The following is a 17892-nucleotide window of genomic DNA, read 5'->3' on the forward strand; positions in this document are numbered from 1 at the left end:
GCTGGAAGAGTTAAAGCAGAAGGGAGTACGTCATGTCTCCTGTGAAAACTTGAAAGTAGAGATGTGGGATCAGTGTAACTTTGGTGTGGAGCTGTGATTGTATGTGCACTGCAATAATATAGCTTAGTTGCTCTAAGCTGATAAATATGCAATCTCTGTACCCACACAAACAGAGTCTGTGGTACATTCATATCTGTGTTCTGGCCTTGCCCTCATACTGCATGTCGTATGAGGAAGGTCACTTCTGTAACTGTTGCAATTGTACAGGAGGCTACGCTCTCTTTTTGTAACCCTCCTTCTTACATGTCGCAGTTAGCAAGACTAGTTTGTTCCTCTGGGCATTAGCCCTCCTGTGAGGATATCGTTCAATATGATCCAAGCCAAAAAATCTTGCCCCGATCAAGGATTCAAGAAGTGGCCAATTTGCTGTTAAGTCTAATACCTAAGAAGAGTTGCCTTCTATGTTGTAATGTTCTCTCTGTTAAAACAAAAAAAAAAAACTAAAACAAACAAACAAAAAGAAACCCTAAAACACCAGCCTCTGAGCTAAGCGTTCTCCTTTGCAGACTCAGCAGTGATGCCATACAAGTCAGGAAGTTAATTTCTGTGAAAGAGCAGCTTGTTTGTGTTTCTGGTCTTTTTATTAGTGTGGAGAGCACAGCTACAGGCAGCAACATCATCTTTGTAATCTCCCTGCTTGTTAGGTGAATTGTGAACCACAAGCTTTACGCTACAAAATACACTCTGAGATTTGTATCCATAAAACTTCTTACAGTGCTGATCCAAAGGCATCATCACTACTGACACTGAATCATAGATGATACCTGGCACTTTATGAAAAACAGGGGAAGAGGTTCACAGTCTATAGACACCCAAAGTCTAAGCAGTTAAGGATCCAGAGAAAGACTAGGGAAATACAGAAATAAATAAGCTTAAGCAGAAGTGAGCTAAAAGCAGAACTTAAAATGGAAAGTTTCCATGACCTCTTGAAGAGAAGCATCCCTATACCAGAGTATGCCGTTTCTTTCTAAACAGTTGAGTTTAGAAGCTAGTATTACTTTTAGCAAGTTTATGACTTAATTTTTTAGAGCTGTTTTGGAAACAGTGGCTTTCGTAATTGGAGGAACAGACAACTAGTTCATAGAGGCAATGTGGAGTTAAAATCCACATCTCTGTGTTTCAAGTACGTGGAACTGAGAACAAGGACAGGATAACTGGGAGCTTTAACTCAGAAATGCATCCTGCTTCAAGTTGGTTCTCTGTAGCTATTTCCTCTCCCTCAGCTGTTTTCTTGGCCTGTCCCTCAGATGTTCCTGCCTGTCCATCCAGCAAGGGTGCCATATTCACTGACAAGGCAGCCACTGAACTGCTGCAGATTGTAGCTTTGCTTCTTAAAGAGTCTGCAGCATTTTACCTTAATATGCTGGACTGTTTGTTTTATGTTTGTTTTATATTTGTTTCTAAAGTAAAAGTAGGAAACTTGCAAAATAAATAAATACAAATCATAACTAAATGAGCATTTCTGTAGGCAGGAGACTGTTCTCTGCGCACATACGTAAGATAACAAAATCTCACCTGTTTCTGTGTATCTGAGAATTTCTGGTTTTCCTGAAAGCAATTAGTCAGCTGTTAAGAGGAAAACAAGAATAATAAATGTTAGAAGCAAAACATGGGTTTTTAAACTATCAGTTAAAATAGTTAAAAGCTGTATTTTTAAAGAAGTTGTAATGATATCCGAGTCCTTCCCAAGGTGACTTTTACCCCAGTTCCCCTGAATTGTATCAGGTAGCATGCTGTTCGAGACAAAGGAGTGAATACGACTTGCTTGTCACTGAATGGGATACATGTCTTCCCTCCCTCTCCACCCTGCAGCAGAAACGACTGAGATTTAATTAGAGCTAATCAAAACCAGCTCCCAAAAACCAAATATGATTGAAAATTGTTTTCATAATTATGCAATGGTTTCAATGATATTTCTTAATGAATCTTTTTCATATAACACTGGAAAACATTTTAAACCTGATTTTATTGGTCTTTTTGAAGGGCATTAGGACTTTTTAGTCTGATAGAGAGTCTGTGGCCTCCGGTAGTGCCTGTAAAAGTTCCTGGACAAAGTCAAGAGTCTGAAGCGGTAAGTCTTCTTATGCTGGAAATTATTTTTTTTTCACTTACAGCTACTATTTTTGTTGGTATTTTATTCATGTTTACTTTGAGAATCACATTCTCTCCCTCTCTTCTGCTACAGAGTTTTGGTTTACTGGTTCTGGCAACCTCCTAGGCTAATCTGAAGCCCTCTGGATCAGCAGAATCTTTCAAAAATTATGCACTTAGCCCCTTAGTCTTCTAGAACTTGAATGATAGAATGTACAGACAAATTGTTCCTTTCCTTGCAAGAGGAAAGATATGTTAGATAGCATGGAGCCAGCTAAGAAATCTGTGTACAAGGGTATTAATTCATTCTTTTGAAGCACTTTTCAGCCTTAGGCTTGAAAGCATTTTTCAAAGATTAACTTCTATGAAGACAGACTGACTGCTGGAATCAGGTCTCTTACTCATTAAGATGAATTTGACTGATACTTGTCTTCTATGAAGAAAATCGAAGGATGAACACAAAAATAGTCTACTAAAAAGTAATTCATGTTTCTGTGATTTTAGGGCATGGGGGGCTACTTAAGTGGATTTAAGGTATTTATTTACACATTTGCAAATCTAAAATTATATCTTTAATTTCCCTTTAATTAGCTTTTGTATTTGTATTTTGTCGTATCAAGTGTCATTCTGATAACATGAGGTCATTTGAGAAGCTTCTGTAGCCAAGTGCTTGCACTGTCCTGCTGTTCTTGTATACACTGTTCTTTGGGGAAGTTGTTTGTGGTATTAAAAACTGGTGTTTGAGCCTAGGGGAGTCAATCAGAGCACAAGTTCTACAAAAAAAGAAAAAGCTGGAAATATATAAGTTTCAAAACCAGAGGACATTAAAGGTGGATATTACTGGTTATTTCTAAAGTCTAAGAATCTTTTCCCTGAAATATGGCATGCTTTGCATTGTGCAGGGGTTTACATTGAAGAATAAACGTTCAGACCTTGGTTATATATAAAACCAAAACTGAAACTGAGTGAAATGGCTGTGTTCTTGACTCTCCCTTTCATCTAGACATTTTGGAAGTCTCAGAAGAATGCATTAAACTACTGTGGACAACAGAATGGTGATACCTACCAATGGAGCAAAGCTCTTAAATGTTGTTTAGCATTGTTCTGACTTTCATTTGTTCTTCATTTTCTCTATTTTTATTAGCAACCAAAAATGGAGGAAGTTTCCTTAATCATGCAATTTACACTTCTGTCATGGGTTTGAAACACTAATTCATCCCACGCAGGAATCACACCTTGCATTTTGCTACTGCAGATTTTTGACCGAGTGGAGTTTTTTCAGTTGAGATACATTTTTCTTGATACAAGTTTCATGTATCATTTTATGCACGGTTTTATGGAAGCAGTTTTATGCATAGGTAGCTAAATAATGCTGTTGTTGGGAAGAGGTCTGTGGAACTGGTTTCTTTTGAGCCATATGTACATTTAAATACTTTCCTTAGTGCTGCCAGGAGCAAACAGAATTTGGGTATCAGCTTCTTTTGCCTTTTTTTTTTCCCTATGCAGAATTTTTTAAATGGGTGGGCAGCCGTCTTTAGTAGAAGTTCATATTTATTTTATTAAATATAATGCTTTGTTAATAACAAACATGGATAGAAGAATATTGTACCATATCCACAATAAAAATTATTTTCTAACATTGTCCTTTTTTTCCTAAGAAGCTTTTCTAGCCTGGGACCTCTCTAAGTGGTGATTAATAATGTTGTTAATTCATGGTACCTTCTAAGGGGCAAATTAAAATCTGGCATAGCACAAAGGGAGCAGTTTTTGTAGCTGTTGTGTTCCTGTTCTTCATTATCTCCTTGTGCTATCCTGGATTTAATTTGGCAGCTTTAAAAGTTTGGCAGCTGTTCACTATCACAAAAACCCACCCACATGCAAAAGTCCCCAAATATCAGGAAAGTTATGGATATTAAAAATAAATAAATAATCAGGACACTCTCTAGCGGGTAATAAAAAAAAAAAATGCAAAAACCACAAGCAGCACCTTGACGTAGTCGCTGTGTTTGCCAAGTGTGTCAGATCATGAGTTGTTTTTGTGATGAAGATCAATGTCAGATTATGGAAGGAATGATACGCTCAAGCTGATTTCACTTACAACTTGTGAATGTCAGTTTATTCACTCAATCTCTTCTTCAGAGAGTCATTGTTATTAACCATGTAATTTTGTTTCCCCATCCCTCTTAAAATGTAAATTGTGTGGTTTGTTCTGGCTATTATTAGAAAACCTGACTGGCCAAATTAAAGTGCCGTTTTTAGGGTCACGTTTCTTTTTCTTACTTTTTCATAGATGACAACTAATCTTGCTCCTCCCAGCTTCTGTTATATTCTTACTGTTCAGTCTGGTGAAGTACATGTGGAAGTGGATGAGGAAGAACAGATTTCTAATTTGTACCAGCCACCAGCTGTTCATGGTTTAAAGGAAATTCTTCGGGTAATCTGCTTTACAAGTCAGATAACAAATACTTTGTACCACTGGATTTCTGGTATCATGTTTGTCTCATTGCCTGTTTCTGTACTGTTTTCAGATGGACGGTTGTAATAAGCGTTGTAGCTTTTGGGCACAAGTGCTATATCTAAGGCTGCAGGTAATCTTTTCATTTAGCAATGAATTCAACATAAAATCTATATAACGCTTACATTAAGAAGCCAGTATTTGCATTGTTTAAGGGAAAACCAAAACCCTTCCTGGATTATCTTCAAGAGTTGTCCGAACAGAATTAGCACCAGATTTAAAATGCTTGTGGGTGGGCAAAATCTCCAGTTTCAGTGCCATCCAGTCTAGAAAGTGAATTATTTCTGAGTAAAGTGCTATCTAACCAGAGATAATATTGCACCCTTGTAAGAGAGCTTGCAGGAAGTTAGTTGAGACTCAATTTATAGCTAAATGCTATCCTTGCATACACAGCAAAAAGCTCTCAGTTGAGTGTCTCAGGATAGAATGTAACAAATGATGGTTATATGAAAACACAGCTTTGCTCTTTGCATGCAAGTGAGTGGACTATTTTTGTTGAGTTCATTAGAAGCCCTTCAGGCAAATTTGGCTTTTATGGTCCAGTCAGCAGAAGGTAGGAACTCTTAGGTAAATACGTCTGCCATCCATACCATGTGGGAAAGTTTATAATAATGTTTATTTATTTGTTTCTGAATGATGCTACAGTTCTTTTTCAAAATGTTGCTAACTCCCTCAGTAGTTAAAGGAATTTTTTGTTGCTGTTTTATTTATATTTTTTTGGCGACTGGATCCTCAGTATAGCCAGCACTGAATTCTGGTGGAAAATCATTTGCAATTGTCCATCAGCTCCGCAAAAAACGAAGTGTGAATCAAAGCATATGAACGAAAGACAAAGGAATTCCCAAATGGCCAGCAAAATAGCAGGAGATGCTTCCCACCAGTGTGAGACATAAATTTAATTTAGGTCTTGCCCTTTTGCTTCAAAAGCCAGTGAGTTATTATTTGATTTTTAGGCAGGGAGTACTTCTAACTCCCGAGATGGGGGGTATCTGTTGTGTTTTCTCCATGCTAAGTGAGAATTTAACAGAACATTTGCAAGCATGAAATTAGGGCTGGCTTGATGGGATCTTTAGGGTGCTAACAGAAAGATGGACACAGACATGCATGAATCCACGAAACCTGCCCTGTTCAAAAATAAACTAAAATTACAGACTAGTGGTAACCCAACCAAGCATTTTTGTATTCAGGAATGTCTACATCTGAGATGCTGTGGGTCATCAGTATTCTTGTGTAGAAGCACTTCATTCACGAAATTAGAGAAAAGATGAAGCATGCAGAAGCAGATGTGATTTTAATGGAAACTAGCAAAAAAAAGGTCTATGATTTCTTCATGCTACTAGGAGGTTTATGAGCTGGGTTTTTTAGTGGCTATTCACTACTGAACTGTAGGCATTGAATTTTCATAAGTGAACAACATGAGTGTTCGTATTTTTTTTCAGAGTAATGTTGGAAAAGCAATAGCAAATATTATTCTTCTCCTTCTGGATAACTGCTGTAGGATTGTAAGGGTATTTACCTGCATTTATTGTACTGCTTGCCTAATCCTCCCAGAAGAACATGAACAGCAGGTTGCTTACTGCAGCTGCCTTTGCCAAGAAGACATATCCTTCGCATGAAAAGTCATCCAGTCACAATAAGTGAGGAAGGGACTATGATTTAGTTTATTTTGCTGATCTATTATCATTAGATAATCTGTTATGTGAGCTAATTCAAATGTACTTCAAGAACAGTATTTATTCCATGTAGCCACAGTATTCTGAGATAGTTCATTTGTGTGAAGGAGGAATGGAAATACGCTTTTATTATTACTCAGAATCTGTACTGTGGTACAGAAGGAATATGAGGAAATATATTCCATCTGTGGTTAAGGAGCTGTCCTTATAACTCAATCCTGCTGCTATTTGGTGTGTCCTCTCTGTTCAGAACAAATTGTCACACATAGCAAGATGATGATTTTATACTAACTTGTGATTTTTGCTGTTATTATTTACTTTTTGGATGATTCTTCTGAAAGCCAACTTTTAATGTTGTTAGTAATTCTCGTGGGACAGCTGTAAAAATTCTTTCTTTGAAGCTGTCCTAATCCTATCTACACAAAGGAGGTACTCAAATGTATGTAGTTACTAGGCAATGAAACAACGTCAGTGCTACGGGCAGCACATATTGTGTTAAGGCATAACCATAATATCTGAGTTATGAATTTTCCTAGTCATTGTTTACAATTACTGCATTTGCTCTATGAGCTGCTAGCATGAACAAAAAGCTAATTTTAGCGTGATTAATGGTTATTAATGGTTTCAAGGTTTGAATACAACTGAAGACAAAAAGTTGGGGTTCTCATTGCATTACCTTATGCTAGAGACATGCATCTTCTCAAGAAAATACTTACATGATATGTGTCTCTCCAGTCATTGTAGTATTTCATTTTCATTTAAATGTTTCAAGTAGGACTTTTAATTGGCAGTCTAATTAAAAATAGTAGCAAAACCTTTTTAAATTAAGAAAGTAATTTAATCTTATTTAATTTTTTTCAAATATTAGAATCGTAAAATTTACCAGTTGCTTGAACTGGTGAATGTGAAATATGCTTTGTTATTAAACCCATTTTTTCTAAAGTATGGCAAGATTCACACACGCACACAGATATTATAAAAGCTGTGTTTAAAAATAAACCAAACAAACAAAAAATCAAGAGAGAGAAGAGCATGAATGGTCAAACTGTAACCCATCTGATTTTGGTAGAGACCCTGCAATAAGCACTGATGTGTGTTTAATGTCTGTTTAATCTGTCTTGTTCATCAACCCAGCGTAAAAATTCTAAAAAACACTACTGATTTTCTGATCATTATTTTCAGATTTGGAGGTTGAGACAAAATGTTTTGGTTATGACATCAGTAGTTGTGATGTACCTTAATTTATGTCACACCGTGATATTTTTATACCTCTCGTAGGCAGAAAATTGACATTCTCATTGAGGACTTCTCTCTCTCTGAATTATGAGTTATCTATTTCCCTATTTCTGTGCATCACTCAAATATTTAGAGATGTTTGTTCAACTGAAAAAAACCCTCCAGCTTTGTAATTTGCAGTGGCTATTAGCCAAAGACTGCTCCTATTGGAACCAGACAACAGTACATGGAAAATTCTCTTGCATGCGAATAATAATAGTAGTAATAGCCTTTCTTTTTCTTTTTTTTTAAGGCAAAAATTATGGAAGTCTATTTTCATAAAACCAGACAATTAACTTTATATATATATATACACACACCATATGTCTGATATAAATACTATATATGTAATATAAATGTATAATATACAGTGTATAGATACTGCATACATTTTAAAAATAAAATCTATTTTCAGATCCCTTATGCAGTCCAAATGAGTTATAATAAATTGTGATAACTGGTAGAGGTAAAGCCGGGACTCCAGAAAGTCAGCCTTGGAAAGTTAATTTAAGATAGAGATGTTTGTATCTGCAGTAAGGAGTAACGTCAAATTCAATGAAGCTTTGATTCATTATCCTGTACACACCCTAAATGTAAGGGTTACTGCCAGTTTTATCAGTTATTTAAATATGAGGATGTTGTTTTAGTCTTTCCTTCTACTGAAAATTAACAACTGCCTTCCAATTTTGTATCTCTTTTTCTTTTTGGAAATTGTAGACAAAGCAGAGAGTTCCAATAAATCAAAGAGAAATTTGTTTGTTTGTGACTGACTCGACATTGCAAAATGTGGTTCATATGATTCCAAAAGTTGTTGCCGTGTCAGTCGCTGCCTCGTGTGTTCTCAGTGCAGAAATCACAGAAGCCCTCAGTGTTACCTCACAGCTTGTCTTCTTCAAGGATGCACTGTGGGGAAATGGTAAGTTTTCCACATGGTCTTGAAGCAGTTGTAATTAAACTGAAATAGCTTCCTAATCTCTGCCACTGCAATATGTGACCTACAGAGACTTTTGTTTTCAGATGAAGATGAGACAAGTTTGGGATAAGAAATTTGAAAGGGGTTGTAATTAATTAGAGCTTTCAGTAAGATTTATTTTTTGTGGTTTTGGGTTGCTCTCCAAGGTAAATGAGAAATTCTGTGATCTTGCTGTTATGTCCACCAGTATTACTGTCAGTCTTCCTTGATGACTGTTGAATCTGATGACCAGTGTCACATAAATTTTCTAGCTGTCAGAAGACTCAAAAATACTAAGGAACTTGGTTTTATTTGTTTTGATATTCTTGCAGAAACTTTTATTGACCTTAACTGCTTCTAAAAGTAGAAGAGGCTTGCACATCCCTAAATATAGAAATGTTATAAACTCCCGTGTACAATCTTAGCTGTGAGCCTTCGCCACCATACAAATCATGTAATGATGGTAGTTCACTTTACACTCATTTCTAGTCACTCTTTTTTGAGGTTCAGGTATGGTTCTATATGATGCCTGGATGGGTAGTTCACATCTCACACCTTCAGTCACTTCCAAAATGTGGAAGTGAATATTTGATGGAGTAACTGAAGTACCAAGCTGTGTGTCCTGAAGCAAAATTCTCTGCTTTGGTGAATAAAACATTGCATGCACCTATTCTTTGTCATCTTTGAAACAAACTAAGACCACCTGAAAGGGTGCACAAGCTTATTACCAGGGAAGAGATGGTAACATTGTGTTTGCAGGGATTATGGTGTGATGAAGTGCAGGTGGAATCATACTCTTTTTTGCCCTGGGAGTTGCAAAGTGTACCGAGAGCATGATGCATGTATCACTGAAAGCAAAATGTTTTGTCGTTGAGAAAACCTGATGAAGTCTATCCATCTGTTTAGTAGCTGGCAGATGTCGTTGTCATTATTGGCCATGGCAGTTATCATGGTCACCTTTTTCCTTGTTACTGTACTGAGTTGAAATGTCTTTGTTGGCAGGTAGGATTATTTGTGTTGAACGTACTGTTCTCTTATTACAAAAGCCTCTTTTGTACTCGGCTGCCGTTGCTGACCTCAGTGAGCTGACTGGCCCTGTCAGACTCGATGAGCTGGATTCTACAACACAGGCCAACTCCATTTGTGCTGTAAGAGGTTCGTATGGCCTTTCCTGAAGTGAATGCAGTTAATTATTTGTGCTCACTTTAATCTTTTGTGTCTTTGTATTGATTTCTTTTACGAACAGTGCAGAGGGATAAAAAAGCACAGTGTTGCTGAGGGTCATTAGGGTATTTAAGTTTTTATACTTCTTTGTGGGCTCTGTTTGCCTTTTGCTCGCCAAGCTCTGCTCCCACTCATTCATACCCCAAAATAAATGTTTAATGCATCATCTGTTATATTATAGTCCTTCCTTCACTGTCTTTTTTCAGGAGCCTTCTGTTCACACCAGCGTTGTTGATGTTGGCAACAATAAGGTATACCAGTATTTTTTAGGCAGATGGATAAGACACGTTAGCCAGATCCTGGATGGTGTGGGTTACTTACTGATTTCCCTGGAGCTTTGCTGCAGTGGGGCAATTTAATATTTCGTCATAGTCATCAAGCATAACTTGGCCAGTATTTGGTCACGGGCCACTTCAGATCATAGCTTCTAACATTTCAGTTCTACCACTAACCATGCAGAAACATTTCTTACAATGTATTTTCTATCATTTCCCAATCACGCCAAAATATTTCCTACAGTGTATTTTCTAATACTTTGTCCAGTCATCTTCTTAAACCTCCCAGTTGTAGAGTGCCTATAGGGAAAAGTCCTTAAAACCCCAGTAATTCTTGGCTTTTAAAGAGAATGTCCTTTTTTAATTTAATGATTCCATTAGCCATTGTAGAAAATTCTTGATACTATTTGACATTTACACTTTCAAGTATTCACTGGAGCATTTGAAAAGAGCTTTAAAGTAATAGCAAATAAATGTTATAAATGAATCCTTCCAGCTATAGCATGATGCACTGCAAAGCTAGTCTGAAACCACGGAAAGTTGTTACTAAAAATACTTTCTCTTGTGGTAGAGCCACAGGTTAGCAATGCCTCTGTGATTAATAAATGAGCACCTTGCAATGACAAATCTGGAGCTCTGACACTGCATAATGAAAACCAAGCAAAACTAGAGGCACTTCACTCAAAGCCTTGGTTGTTATGTACATCTCACGTTGATTTTGTGAGTTACTTTTAACAATATTTCTGTCACTGGGTGTGAAATCCCTTCCTGCCTTTTTTTTTAACTTCTCCAATAGTTATGCTATTATTAGTCACTTCTGTTAATTTTTTAACTAGGGGAAGAGCCTATCTTCTTTTGTCCTATTGACAGTGTACATAGTAGGATAAATAAAACTTTTCTCTGTCCTTTCTTTTTCCACCTTTGAAAAGAAAATACACGTTTGTGATCTGCTGTGTAAACAAGTACTTACTTTATCCACATGGGAGGTGTCACGCTTTCCCTGTTCTGTATTACAGGTGGAAGAATGACAAAAGGAGAAATTAATCCTACAAGTTTGTATTGCTTAATCAAAATTTGCCCAGGGTAGCTGTTCCCAGTATGTTCCCACACCTTGGTACCAACATAAAATATAACGTGTCTTCTTTAAACCTATGCTAATGCTATATACAAATGATAACTCTCACTTTTATGTGTCAATAAAATCATTTAATAGCATTTAAGATATATATCCACCATTTCAATTAGTGTCTACACCTTTCTACCGAAGAAGTGAAACTAATAATAGCATTAACGCTACTTTATTGGTGGGAGAATATGTATTTGATGGAGTAACCCATAAGGAAAAGTTTATGATCTCTAAAATTCACTCATTGCCTCTGTCTCTTAATCCAGAGAGATGTTAATTGGCTTTCAATAAGAAGGAGTTTCACCTCATTAATTTTCTTTGTTCCTCCTTTCAGTTCCTGTAGTTTTGGACACCTATGTATGCTGTACTTGGGCATCCTTTCACCTAACCCTTAAAGAGGTTACAAAGGCTTTGCTCCACCCCTTTTTGGAGTAGTGCTCCTTCCTGCTCCTTTGCAGTCATTACTGCTCCTCCTGGCTCTCAGGGATTTCGCAGGCTGAGCCTTCCCTATAAAATCTTACTTTTAACCAGTGAAAACTGCAGGTAGTCATTCAAGTCCCCATCCTCAAGTACAGCTATTGGACACAGTGTCAGAGCCTCCAGGAGTGCCAGGACTGCCATGCTGCCTGCCCAGATTTAGATAGATCAGTCATTTTGGGGAAGGAGTATAAATGGGATAAGTTAGCTTGTAGAAAACCCCCCAGCTGGGCTCTGAGGAACCCGGTACAACTCCATAGTGGACCCAGATCTGAGCAGGTGTTTGGACTGGGTGAACTTCAGAGGTTCCTTCCGCATCAAGAAGGGCAATGTTGCAGTCCAGGCAGATCCACTGAGTTTGTCAGGAATCTTTGTTTCAGGGAAGTCCAGTCATATCAGCCCTGGGATAGAGTGTGTTGCTCTTCAACAAATGATTGAAAACCTGTGGTTGTTTTCTATGGGAAGGTTTATACTTCTTTAAAAGATGAGTCTGTGGTTCTCACCTGTGAGCTCAGGCTTAATAGATTATTTTCTTCTCACTATGCATTGCAGAGTAATGTCTAAGCTCTTTTTTGCTGTATAGCAGCAGACAGGATGCCTTAATTTTGACATACTGTTGGCATACATATGTGCAGTTCATACTGCACAGAACTGTTTTTCCTCTTAACTATGCTTAAGAGGAAATTCTAGTTAGTCCATACCACATGTTATGTGGGAATATTACTTGATTAACGGTATTTGCCTAGTATATGACTCACCACCAGTGACATTGGATATTTTCATATTTAAGCCCTTATTCAGGGGTGTGGGTTTTTGTTTTCAGTTTCCCTCTTGAGTGAACAAAATGGGGTCAATCAGCTTACCTGGGTTTCTCTTTTTGATTGAACTTTTCCCCTTCCTGTCCATTAATCAGGGTAGCCGACTAGAGAAAAAAAAAGAAAAAGAAAACGAAAAGGAAAAAGTTGAAAGTTTCAACCATTGTGCTGAAAAAGGGTTACTTTTTTTCCTCAGCCCTCCTTTGCACTCCTCACCAGAGACCTGCTTTTCCAGGTGTTGTTCTATTATCAGTCTCTTCTCAATGATGTCAGCCACAACCCATAAAAATGGGCTAGAAGTAAAATTGAATTTTGGCTACATGCATGTCCATTTAAAAGAAGAATCTTGGGAACATACCAAAAGGTTTGTGAATGCCAAGCAAAATCTAGAGTCTTGACAAAGATATGCAGCAGTTGAGCAGCTTAAACTTGAGAAATCCCTTTGCAGGACACATGAGATTACTGTGTGCAAGACAAGCTAGATTGTTAGACTTGTTGCTGCTTTGAGTTGTTCTGACTTCAGTGATTTCTGTTGGTTTTCTCAAGGGAACTCTACATTGTCGTCAAAATAAACCACTAGACATAATTTCATCAGTATGATCCTGATTGATTTTCTTCAGATGTACTTATATTACCTGTGCAATGGCATCCTGCAGTTGCACACAACTAGGGGAAAATGAAAAGGCTTAAAAAGAAACAGATCTGTCAGAAAAGGGGATTTTGTTTTGTTTATAAAATGATTTTTTAATGAAGAAGGAAACATATTCAGTGAACTAATTGGTAGCTTTTCCATGAGCAAGAATCAGAATCACTTAGGTTGGAAAAGACCTTTAAGATCATCAAGTCTACCACTAAACCATGTACCTAAGTGCCACATCTACACACCCTTTAAGTACCTCCTGGGATGGTGAATCAACCACTGCCCTGAGCAGCCTGTTCCAATGCTTGACAACCCTGTCTGTGAAGAAATTTTCCCTAACATCAAATCTAAACCTCCCCTGGCACAACTTGAGGCTGTTACCTCTTGTCCTATTGCTTGTTACTTGGGAGAAAAGACCAGTACCCACCTCGCTCCATCCTCCTTTCAGGTAGTTGTAGAAGCGATTATGTCCCCCCCGAGCCTCCTTTTCTCCAGACTAAAGAACCCCAGTTCCCTCAGCTGCTCCTCATCAGACCTGTGCTCCAGGCTCTTCACCAGCTTTGCTGCCCTTTTTTGAACATGCTTCATCACTTTGGTGTCTCTCTTGTAATGAGGGGCCCAGAACTGAACACAGTATTTGAGCTGCAGCCTCATCAGTGCCAAGTGCAGGGGGACAATCACTTCCGTGGTCCTGCTGGCCACACTTTCTGATACAGGCTAGAATGACATTGGCCTTCTTGGCCACCTGGGCACAAGCTGACTCATGTGCGTCTGGCTGTCGACCAACATCTCCAGGTTCTTTTCCGTCAGGCAGCTTCCCAGCCACTCTTCCCCAAGGCTGTAGCATCGCATGGGGTTGTTGTGACACAAGTGCAGGACCTGGCACTGAGCCTTGTTGAACCTCTTACAGATGTCTCTGTAAAGCCTTTTTACCCTCAAACAGATCAACACTCCCACCAACCTGGTGCCTGCAGATATACCGAGAGTACATTCGATTCCCTCATCCACACCGTTAATAAGGATATTAAACAGAACTGCCCCCACTACTGAGCCCGGGGGAACACCACTGCTGACTAGGCGCCAGCTGGATTTAACTCCATTCACCATTCACTCAATTCAAAGAGAAGCATGCCTATGCTGTGGCATAAAGCATCCTACCTTGTAGTAGCAACTACTGGTGGAAACTCCCAATTATCACAAAACCTGAAGAATCAACATTATTCTTGTAACTTGTTATGACAGAATTGCTTATTCCATCAGTGAAATCCGCTTTGTTTCATTGCATGCATAGAAATTGGGTCGTAAATGTTGTATTTGAGAAGTACCTTTCATGATATTCAGACTAGCTGTCTTTTGAATTTCCAAAGAAAATTACAGTTTCATTGTTTATGTGTAGCTCCCTTCTTTCTGTCAGTCCTTGCCCCAAGAGAACCAGGGAAGCAAGGGATTAATACCCTGTCTTACAGACCAGACTGTATAAATGCTCGCTTAGTCTCCAAGGGTTTATTTTATTGAATGTGGTATGAAACTCTGAGATTCTTGCTCAATAGGAGCTGGAATTTTTAGTCTGTACTTCTGTTGTACCAGTGAGGGTTTATTTTAATTTAACTTCGTTCCTACAGGTGATCCACTTTGTGTGCTTCAAAATATTGGATATATTTTCTCCATATATCCAAATAATATTCATAATTTCAGCGTATCGTTGCCATAAAACATAATACGCTCTTTATTGGCTTCTCGTAAAACTCTGAATGTATTTTGTCTTGCCAAAACTAGCAAGGCCCCTTATATTAGTCAAAAGTATCTTTGGCATAGCCTGCTTAGGCACACACTTGAGTCTGTAAGCCAGATCTGATCTCTGTTAAATCAGTAAAAATGAAGAGTAACTCCACTGTTAATGGAATTTAACCTGCATCGTTGTTTTTTAAAGGGATTGGGTTTCTCACTGGTTTGTGTTTCCTAAATATCAATATCAAGCTATCTGACCTGATGTTTTTTATAGCTATTTATTGCCAAAGAAACATCAGAGAACCAGAAAGAAAACAAACAAACAGAAACAGATCAGAAAAGCAATAAAGCCCCAAACCAAAAGAGCTGAACCTGTTTGGAAAGTTAATTATCAATCATCTACCTTCTGGTTCTTTAAGAATGTAACACGCTCTGCAGTACTGTCATCCCTTGTTCGAGGGACGAGTGAGACTGTTGGAAGAGCTGATGCTTGCTCCAACAAGTCTTAAGCTGAGTGTCAGAAAAGATCAAACCTGCTGTGAAGCCAGGAGTGACTGTGTTTGCTAGCTTAACCCATGTATTTTGTAAGAATTTCATGTTCTGCAGGTACTGTTGTTGGAGTTAATGAGAGCACTGCTTTCTCCTGGCCTACCTGTGACAGATGTGGCAATGGAAAGTTGGAACTGTGTCCCCAGGACAGGTGAGAGTCAGCGTGCTCCAGAGCACTCCAGGTGTTTTGCAGATGTAGCCATAAGAGCAACAGGTGATGCAATGATTCCTGCAGGCACAGGCTGCACTTTGTTCCTTCCTAGAGCTAAGATGTAGTATTTTTATTGCTGATGAATTGATAAAGCCTGCAAGGTTAGATTAATTTATTAAAAAAGGTACAAGTAGATATGAAATGGTTTGAATCACATTTTTTTCAAGCTAATCTTAAAGTGTCACTCATACAGATTTCATAGCCCACTGCATTACAATATTAGTTTCAATAAACATCCACATAAATGGTAGGTCTGATTTTAAGCTCATTTAAAAGTCGCGTTTTGTGTTTGTCTACCGTAGCTTGCCCCCTGTGTACCACCAATTCACCTCACTTTGATATTGAACTGTGAGCTTTGCTGTAAGTGTGAAAGTGTTGTGTTTCAGACCTATTAAATTGATAACCTTTCTAAAAAGGATGTCAGATGGGTCTGGGAGTACAACTGTCCCAGACGTGAAGACTGATCCTGGAGGACCTGTTACCACCCAAAATGCTAAACCTGCATCACACTTGCATGCTCTTGGAAAGCCTCTCTTTCAGCTGCTTAGCCATCTTGCTCTTGCAGAGTCTGAGATACCTGACAGAGTAAAAGCATGAGAGGATTAGAGAGAGTAAAAAGTATGAAAGGGGGCTTCTTTCTCCTGGAAAAACCCACAAAAAGCCTAAGGAGAAGTTTGTCATGTTTGATTCCACTGAAATAAATAACGTTTTCCTAAATATGAGAAGCTTTACCTTTTACGCTTTGTTGCATATAGCCTGGGGGGGGGGGGGAAAGCTGAAAATTAAAGTTGTCCTATATTCTACTATCATGCAAAAAAATAAAGGTGTATGCTTACATAGTAGTGTAGTTTAACAAAAAAGTATCTGTACTGTGAAGGACTCTCTGCTTCGTTTGGAGAACAATATACCATCAATATTTGTTTAAGAAGTTATTCCAACAAGCACTTAGAGCTGAGCTTTATTTTATGCATATAACTTAAGCATGTGCTGAAAATGTTGAATGTTTGCTGAACAAGGGCCTAAATCAATAAGTCACTTGGGCCAAATCTATACTACACATTCTCTCTTGCCATAACTTCTAGAAGGTTATGGGATTAATATTTGCTTAAGTGAGGTGACTGTAAATAGCAACCTCCCACCATGTTGCCAAAACGTATAAAAGGAAGATCGTTTTGCTAGAAGATTGGGTCTCTCTCCAAGACAGTTACTTAGCTCTGCCAACAGAGAGCCCTATTTGCTGTTACCAACTGCATTTCTACCAGGACTTTCCTACCAGCAGTCTACCAGCAAAGTATTTTAGAGAATAAGCTAGCTGGTTTCTTGTGTGTTTTCATTTACAGCTGATAGCTTTTCCATTTCTGTTTTTCCATCATCACTGGTGTATTTCAGAGGATTGCTGTATTGCAGCCAGTGCTCTGAAGTTGTCATTTCACCAGTTTTGAAAATGCAGCTGGAAGTCTTCTTGAGTTGTTCATCCCGACCTCAAAGTACAGTAAAAGTGAAGGTATGGCATGAAATGAGCTTCGGTGTATTGAGTATGGTGAGACTGGATACATAGATCTTAAAGCCACATATGTAGGTACTTTAAGCCGTGGTTCTCTAAACAGCTCTGTCGGAAGAAAAATCCTATAATTTAATCTGATAATAAACTTGTGTTTCCTTGGACTAAGAACCCAGTTCCCAGCTCTTACTCAAATAATACAGTCATTGAGTCCACCCTGAGGTTTGCAAACTGGTTTATGGTCCAGCTGAAGGGCTTTGTTGGGTTGGGCCAGTCTCCACAGCCTACAGGAATGTGTATTTTTAGACTCCCATTCTGAACATCTTCTATGTCACCTCTCCTCTGCTTTCTTGGCCAGAGAAGCAAAACCATTCTATGTTAAAATGATAAATCTTTGTTCAATGTGACTGTTTTAACCTGTGAACAGCATGTCTCTGCATATGTAGGATTTTTTTTGTTGTGACCAAAACCTGTTCATTTTCTCATTCCAGCTGTTACAGAAGACAATCTCTTCCCTCCTGATGTCCTCTGCCAGTGAGAATGGGGTAGGTATAATGAATGTTGATGAAAGAAAGTTAAACTACATCATAACTTACTGTAGAGGCAGAGGGCAGGAGACATGAACTGGGTGGAAAGATACTCAAATCGTAGAAATGAAAGGGATTCCTGGAGGTCATTGTCTGACCTAGCACTCACACTGGGCTATTGCCAGTGGTCAGTTGTGACTTTGGCTGGTAGGGTCTTGAAAACCTCCAGGGATGGAGGTTCTGCCTTTCCAGG

The 17892-nt window shown here is 38.4% G+C and overlaps 1 protein-coding gene across 2 annotated transcripts in view; it reads left to right on the forward strand.

Moving 5' to 3' along the window:
- Positions 1–17892, forward strand: part of SPIDR (scaffold protein involved in DNA repair) — a 204188-nt gene that overhangs the window by 183092 nt on the left and 3204 nt on the right. For both annotated transcript variants that reach the window (XM_057397746.1, XM_057397747.1), the window contains 8 exons: positions 2044–2131; positions 4442–4585; positions 4680–4739; positions 8332–8530; positions 9569–9721; positions 15458–15551; positions 17001–17115; positions 17604–17657. In XM_057397746.1, the coding sequence (XP_057253729.1) occupies positions 2044–2131; positions 4442–4585; positions 4680–4739; positions 8332–8530; positions 9569–9721; positions 15458–15551; positions 17001–17115; positions 17604–17657 (907 nt within the window). The remainder of the gene's footprint in view (positions 1–2043; positions 2132–4441; positions 4586–4679; positions 4740–8331; positions 8531–9568; positions 9722–15457; positions 15552–17000; positions 17116–17603; positions 17658–17892) is intronic.

The sequence above is a fragment of the Pezoporus wallicus genome, unplaced genomic scaffold, assembly GCF_028554395.1.
Source record: "Pezoporus wallicus isolate ANWC-B61680 ecotype Strahan unplaced genomic scaffold, APGP_CSIRO_Pwel_v1 contig_227, whole genome shotgun sequence".
Lineage (NCBI taxonomy): Eukaryota > Metazoa > Chordata > Aves > Psittaciformes > Psittacidae > Pezoporus > Pezoporus wallicus.